This window comes from Corvus brachyrhynchos, unplaced genomic scaffold (genome assembly GCF_000691975.1).
Source record: "Corvus brachyrhynchos isolate BGI_N302 unplaced genomic scaffold, ASM69197v1 scaffold72, whole genome shotgun sequence".
Taxonomy (NCBI): Eukaryota; Metazoa; Chordata; class Aves; order Passeriformes; family Corvidae; genus Corvus; species Corvus brachyrhynchos.
Window position 1 is genome coordinate 1,129,805 of NW_008236763.1, and position 7,744 is coordinate 1,137,548.

At 57.9% G+C, this 7,744-nt stretch overlaps 1 protein-coding gene across 2 annotated transcripts in view; it reads left to right on the forward strand.

The window, feature by feature from the left end:
• Window positions 1–7,744, forward strand: part of GRM4 (glutamate metabotropic receptor 4) — a 35,102-nt gene that overhangs the window by 12,080 nt on the left and 15,278 nt on the right. Inside the window, exons 3-4 of one of the 2 annotated variants that reach the window (XM_008644711.2) lie at window positions 845–1,061; window positions 7,474–7,609. In XM_008644711.2, coding sequence (XP_008642933.1) covers window positions 845–1,061; window positions 7,474–7,609 — 353 coding nt within the window. Of the gene's footprint in view, window positions 1–844; window positions 1,062–1,681; window positions 1,828–7,473; window positions 7,610–7,744 lie in introns of those variants that run through there. The other variant, XM_017727214.1, reaches the window with a different exon arrangement.

Consider the following 7,744-nt stretch of genomic DNA (forward strand, 5'->3'; position numbering starts at 1 on the left):
CTCCTGTCCAGGGGCCTCTTAGCATTCAGGTGGAGTCGTGGGTTTATAACACCGGAATCGCATTTAATAGAGAGAGGCAGGAGTGGGAGAGGGGAAATCACAGAGAAACAAAGGAGGAACTGGGAGGTGCAGGACTGGAGGAGGGTGGAGTGGGGCCAGGAGGGTCGGGACACCCAGGAGGGTCCGTGAGGTGGCCCAGGTGCACATCTGATCCCTGGGATGCAGCTCCCCAGCCGGGCTCCCAGTGAGGTGGCTGGGGCTTATTGCAGCAGCTCGGATTCCCACAGCTGGTGGGGAGAACCCGGGCTTGATAATTTAATAAGGCTTTTCCATCTTTAAGATAAATGAGGATGTGTGGTGTGTTTTGGAGATGGAAAGTGCTGTGTAAGTGTTAAACATCGCTGATCCCGCGGTGCTAAATCATTCCAATGTGCCCGGAGAGGTGCGGCGGCTCTGGTTAATTTAAAGGGCTTATTTAGGGCTGGGGGAGGGGGGGGGCAGGAAGGGTTGGATCTGTCCTTCCTGGGGAGGAAGCCAAAGGGAGACCCTGGCAGTGCCGGCCAGGGCAGAATTACGGCTTTTTCTGTGGTCTCTCCCACACTGGATGCTCAGAAAACCCTTCTGGGGTCCTGCTGGGTGTCCCTGAGCTGCAGGTGGTCCCCAAGCCCTGATGTCCCCTGCAGCACCCGATGGTGGCACACGCTCCACCTGCCCCATGCTCATCCTCAATTCCCACCTCCCTCTGGCCCAGAGCAGCGCTTTGGGAGCGTGGGCACGGCCGTGGGGTGGAGATCATCAACCACCTCCCTGCCCTGACGCTGTGCCTTTCCCTCCTCCACCCCAGATCCCCCAGATCAGCTACGCCTCCACGGCGCCGGACCTGAGCGACAACAGCCGCTACGACTTCTTCTCCCGCGTCGTCCCCTCGGACACTTACCAGGCCCAGGCCATGGTGGACATTGTCAAAGCCCTCAAGTGGAATTACGTCTCCACCTTGGCCTCCGAGGGCAGCTACGGTGAAAGCGGGGTGGAGGCCTTCATCCAAAAGTCCAGGGAGGATGGTGAGTGGATTTCTCCCAGGATGGGAGCAGCTGTGACAGGAGGACAAAAGGATGAGATGGAGGGATGTGTCTGGTTGGACTCCTTGAGCTGAGCTGGGATGTGGAGGAGGTGATGGATGGTGCGGTTTGGGGCATGACCCTGGAGCAATGTGGGTTTTGGGGCTGCCCAAACAAGCAGCCAAGTTTTCCAGCAAGGCTTGGGACCAGAAATCCTGGGCTGCCTCCACTCTGCAGGGCAGGCTGCTTTTGGGAAGCATCTCAAGATCCTATTCCCTGTTCCCCAGCTCTGCCGAGCTGGTCTCACCCCCTCCCTCTGTGCCTGAGCCACGGCGCTGGGCGCCTTCCAGAAGACAAGACTTCTACAAATACTCCCAGGTTTTAACAGAAAATCAAGTTGGCACCACCACGAGCTTCACCCAATTTTAGTGGAATTATCCCCCAGGGCAGGTGCTTTAATTTGTCTATGGGCTTTGGACAGGCAGAAAGTCTGTGCTCAGCAAAACTCTTTGGGAGGATTTGTCTGGAGGCAGAAAGCGTTTTGCTGACGGGAGCTCTGGGATGCTCAGGGGGGATTAGCAGCCTCGGGAGCAGCGCAGGAGCTTGTGGGGATCTGAACATCAACCCTGGGATGGGCGAGGAGCCCCGGGAATCGCTGCTGTGGGTGCTGCTACCACCAACTCGGAGCTGCCCCCAGACCCCAGGCAGAGGCTGGCACAGCACTGGGGTCCCTTGTGGCTCTGGCATCACCTCGGCCCCACTGCTCAGGGTGAGATGGGAGGTAAAGGGTGTTTTTTGAGGCTGTTAAACCCCTGCAGGGCGCAGGCTGCTGCTTATTACAGGCTTAAGTGTGTCTGAATGGCACATTAGGTTCTGGCAGAGTCGGTGGGACACCGGCCTATCTGGAGCCAGTCAAACTGCGTTATGGCCTTATAAACGGATAAAGGGAATAAAAACTTCGAGGTGACGAGCTCCTAATCAAAGCCCTATAAATAGGAGCAGCGTTAATTCCGCCTCTCTCGCGCGTGCCCTGGCACCGGAGCTGGCTGTGCTTTTAGTATGCAGAGAAACCCATCTGGGGATCCAACTTGGGAGCTGCTCTTCAGGATTTTCACTTGAAAAGCAGAATATTTTTCACGGGGCTGTGGCTTCACAAGGAGCAAAGCCTGGGGATGCTCCCGAGCGGTGGCTGCAGGGGATGTGTGGAGCTGCAGGTGCAAAGGGGCTGTGCTGGGCGTGTGTAACAGCGCCTGGCACTTTTGGGGAGGGGCTGGGGGGTGCTCTGCTGCCCCTTCCGTAGGTGTAGCCCCCCGGGGGATCTGTGGGGTGGCCGGGGGGATGCACAGGCATGATTCAAATCCACGCTGCTCCTCCACTGAGCACCAATAAGGAGCGGTGGTTGTGACTGGAGGCCCTGCTGCAGCACGAGCTCTTCTCCTTTGAGATACCTGTGGTTCCCATGAGCTCCTCTAACCAGATGTTAACGATCTGACAGCGTAATTGCAGAGTAAAGGAGCACACACGGAGCCAAAGCGGCCGCGTGTTAATCCGGGGCTGCGGCAGTCCTGTAATTTGGGTATCCACATAACCTGGCGATTATGTGCATTAGTGATAATTTAGTTATCAAAAAGCAGATTTCCACGGTGCCTGCGGTGTGAGGGCAGCCCGTGTGGTGCCAGAGGTGATGCTGCGGCCCTGACGCGCTGCAGGACCACGGGGATTTGTGGGAGCTGCCTGTGCCAGCCTGAGTGTGGGGCCCTGGGTGGGTTCTGAGCTGCTCCCTGGAGCATCTCCCTTGGGAGCGAGTGTGGGGTGTCGGCCACGCTGCTCTGCCCATGGAAGTAGAGCCACAGCCGTGAATAATGGTGAGGCTGGACCAAACCCACGCTTTTTCTTTTTTTTCCCTTTGTTTTATGTATTTGAACCTCCCCAGCCCTGCCAGCTGTGGTGGCAATGCCGTGCTGGAGGAAGAGCCAGGCTCAGCCCACTTCACCTCTCTGTCTTCCCCTGTGCAAAGGGCTCTGCTGGCACCAAACACCTTTTCACCAGCACAGATCCATCGGGAAGGGGTGAAGGATCTGTGCCCTCTGTGGGATATTTCTGGCTCTCAGTTGCATTTCTCCAGCAGCCTAAAGGATCCTGCGATTTGTCGCTGCTTCCAGGGGCCTCCAGCCTGTCGGGGCTGTCAGCTGAGTGAGGATCTGGCCTGTGCCAGGGGCTGGCTGGCTGTTGGTCAAGTGGTGGAGATTCCCCGTGGGGGTGTTTATGGTGGGGGAACTGCCAGGCATAGCCCCAGCTCCGTCCCCAGCCCCCCACGCTGGCTCTGCCCGGGGGGTTCCTCACCCACCCGGCTCAGGGTGAGCAGCTCCCACTCTCCCCACAGCGCTCTGCTTCATTTCTCATGCCAAGCCCGAGCCTTCAGAGTCGGGTTTTATTTCCATCAGGCAATAATGCTCATTGCTGTCGTTAGCAGCTCGCACTCAAGCTGTTTGCTTTCTGATGCATTATCAACTTGACCTTCAGTTTCAATTTTTAGCAGAGCCTCACGTTGAAGCTTCGCGGCGCAGTGGAAAACGGTTCTGCTTGAGGCACAAAGCGACCTCTGACAGCGATGTGGGGAGGAAACTCGCCCTGGAGATGGGTTATTCTTGCAGCTGGGGCTGGCCCTGGGCTGCCACGACAGGCTGACCTGGGTGGCTGTTACATCTTTATTCATTTATCTTTATATCTTTATCCATATTTGCAGTCACTCTGGTGATGATGCTGTTGGCCTCTGGAGGTTGCTGGTGGCTGCACTGGTGGCTGGAGAGTTCTTGTTCACTTGAGTGCTGCTTTTTGGGTTTTAGCATTGCAGAGATGTTCAGTCTGCGAAGGATGTGTTTTCTTCAGCCATTTTTAAGGGTTTTAAGTGCATTCTGCTCCCCAAACCCATCCCACTCCCCCAGGGCACCCTGCACTGGCAGTGGCTGTCAGCTGGATTTCCACTGCGCGCCAAGGTGCGCAGCAGGGCCAGCATCGAGGTGTCCCTGGTGTCCCCACCTCCAGCCCCTCTGTCCAGCATCTCCCCACGCCTCTGACCCGTGGCATCATTTTGGTGGTTGGACAGACCCACCCAGGAGCCTCTGGCTCTGCGTTGTTGAGGTCTCTGCTGTCTCCAAGCTCGTGGAGATGAGGCCTGGGATGGTCGTGGGTGTGACGGAGCCGGCGTGTGCCACGCGTTCTGCCGAGGGTTGGAATGTGCAGCGCTGGGTCTGTGAACAGGGGAACATTCCCAGCCCAGCGCAGGACTCCTCAGTCATGCACCTGGATCAATTTTGCTGCCGTTCCCACCCCCTCTATTGTTTCATCCTTCACTGAGTTCTCCATATTTTTAGCTAAGAGCCTGATGTATACTTGTGATGTGTTTGCTCATCCCCGTGTGACATCCCTGGCTGTCTCTTTCTGGTTCCAGCCGGGTTCATTACTCGCGGTGGCTGCACCAGGAGGTCGACCCCCAAAAAGCCACTCCCAAATCTTGAGGCAGGAGTTTTGACCGCAGCGTTTTGGTCTCACCACACTCAGGAGAGGGCGCAGATCTCTGTCCCTAATGGCTTCTCCTGTAATCAGTTGCTTCCTGGAGGCTTTGAAGTGACACAAATAACGAGTCCCGGGGCAGGGGAGCAGCCCACCGCTCCCAGTTACGGCTCTGGGCTTGGGGATCTCATGGGAAGGCTGGAGTTAGGACTGGAGCTGGGAGTAGGCAGCTGCTCACGGAATGCCATCGCTGCCGGGCTGTGCAGAGCCTGATCCCTCCTCGGGGTGCCCGGGGTGGGGGAAACATCCACATCACTGTTCCCAGCACGGCTGAGCCGGGTCCCTGCTTGCTCCAAGCTCGGCAGGCGCCGGCTCGGCGGGAGCCCTGGCAGAACCCCCTGAACCCCGAGCTCATTAAACACCGGCAATCAAGAGGGGAAGCCAGAGCGGCTGCGCTCCCGTCGAGCCTTAATGGGGGAGATTAAAGCCTGCCCGTGTTTGACAACAGGGTTACCCCCAGCGGCATCAGGAGAGTCCCCGGCGCCCTGGCGATGCCGGGGGAGGCGAGATCCCACCGGGATGGGAGGGACAGGGCCGCGTGCCTGAGGATGGCGCAGGCAGCGTTGGAAGGGGAGGTTTGGAAGCGGGCTCAGGTTGGGTTTTCCAGGCTGTTTCTTGCCGCGGGTGCTCTGTGTCCTGTGCCACCAGCGACGAAATGCGCGGGATCTCCTCTGAGCATCCTCGGACTGCCGGTGGGATGTTCTCCCCATCCCTGTAATTCCTGCCCCTCTTTGGTCCTTTCCCAAAGCTGGGGAGGAGAGGGGTCCCCATGTCTCATCTGCTGCCTTCTCCCAGAGTCACACCGTGTCCCAAGGCAGGGAGCAATGCTGTGCCATCCTACAGGAGCACAGAGAGTGGTCGCCTCCCCTCCATTGCCGCCACCTCCTCACTTTGATTTCTGGCTTTAGAGGAGTGCTTGGACTAAATGGATTTTTGTGCGAAGACGGTGGGAGCATCACTTGGCAAATCCCCTTTGCCTGCGGTGCTGGGGGTGTGAATAATGCAGGTGCTGAGAGACAGAGCTCCCCAAACCACACAGCTCTGCCACTGCCCCCTGACCCCCTGGACTTCTTGCTGTTCATGATTAAGTTTTCATTAATTAAGAAGACAAAAACGTTGTTAGCATCTGCTGTGGGAGCGAGGGGCTCCCCGGCCCAGCAGGCTGTCACCTGGAGGAGCCGCGTTCCTCGTTAGTTTGATTTAACGGAGCAGCCCAATCACATCATGGTCATTTCTGAATTGCCATCGATTTAACCACTTTTCTTGTTTATTTATGGACCCATCTTCTTCTGCAGGAAGATGTTCCCTAGCACGAGTGCCCGGTGGCACTCACGTGCATGCCCGTGCCAGCCCCCAGCTGCCACTCACGTGTGCCCGCTCCCGCCTGGCCGTGCCAGGGCTTTTGGAAGGCTCGCAGTGTTTGCAAACTGCTGCTTTGGTTGGATTTTCTCCATTGATTGCCATGGAAACTGTAATAAGCTGCACAGTGGCCCCTGGCAGTGTGCTGTGACACCCCGGCCTGGCCAGGGGCTCGGTGGTGACCAGGGTGAGTGTCTCCAGGCTGGGACATTCCTGTCCTGCCGGCGCTGCTTGCTGCTGCCCTCCTCGCCTGGCTGATCTGTCTGTTTATCCAAATCCCTCCTCTCCGTCCATCTGGCTCCCCATATGGGAAACAAACAGCAAATTGGCCCAATTTCTTACCACAGGAAAACAAACCCCAAAAAACCCCTGGAAGGCCCCGACCAGTGGGTACGGGGTGGGGATGCTGTGCCCCCATCCCTGCAGCCTTCCCTGCCTGCTCAGCACCCAGCACATCGCCCTTCTCTTGCTTTTTGGCTGCAAGGGGCCAAATTTCCCCAGTTTTCCCTCAGCCCCACATAGGGAGCAAAGCCTCCTGGAGCCTGTCCCCACCCTGTCCTGTCCTGCTCCTCTCCAGGGCCGTGCTCTGGGAATCTCCCCCAGCCCCGGGTGGTAATTATGGCGACCTTTGCTTAAGCTGTGATCTGTTAGTGGCAGGAGGCATCAGCCGTGTCATTTACTATGCAAATTGAGACCATCAATTACATCCAGAAGGTCCCGCAATGTTTAATTTTCTCTCCCATCTCTCTCTTTATTGGCATCTGCAGAAATGCAGGAGCAGGAGGGCTCTGCCTTTGCGGAGCTGGAGGTTCGGAGCCCAGCAGTGAAGAGTGGGGGCTCTTCCAATCGCTCTTCCAATTGTCTCTTTTAATTTTAATTACCTGCTTTTGCAACGGCTCCCTGGAAAGCTGGGCTGGAACTTGGCCAGTGCCATAGGGATGGGAATAAACCCTCTGCAGGGCCTGGCTGCTCGGGGGTGAAGGGCTTGTCTGCTCTTCCCATGGGATGGTTTTGCCAGAGTTTGACCATTCCGTGTGGAGAACCCTTTGCAAATCATGGGCTGGGGAGGGGCTGGTGCTTGGAACTGGCTGGAAAAATCCTCACTGAGCTGTTGGGACGGGACCCTGTGTCTGTCCTGGGGATGCTCAGAGTGTGATGTGGTGGTGGCTGAAGGTGAGAGGTACCAGAGGAGTGGGTGGGAGGCAGAGAGGAGCTGTGGAGATGCAGGGTGGGAGGGAAGGTGGTGCAGAAGGGCTGAGCAGGGGGAGAGGAGGTGTAAGGGGAGGGCTGGGGGAAGTGTCCCAGGGGGTTGGGTGGTGGCCAGGGGGTCTGGGCTGAGGAGGTGGTGAAGTGCTCAGCCCCTCAGTGGGAGCGCTGGAGAGACCCCCTTTGCCTGTTGGGCTGAGGAGCCCTGGGAGAGGGACCATCCCGGGAGGACAGGGACTCAGGGGGTGTCTCAGTGCCAGGGCTCTCTCTGCCGCAGGCGGGGTCTGCGTGGCCCAGTCCGTGAAGATCCCGAGGGAGCCCAAGCCGGGCGAGTTTGACAAGATCATCCGCCGCCTCCTGGAGACCTCCCATGCCCGCGCCGTCATCATCTTCGCCAACGAGGATGATATCAGGTGTGGAGGGGCTGGCCTGGCTGGGAGGGAGGTCTGGGCAGGGATGCACTGGGATGCACTGGGATGCACCGGGATGTGTCTGCAGTGGGGAGAGGATGCACTGTGTGGTGTGGCAGGGAATGTCTGCAGTGGGGA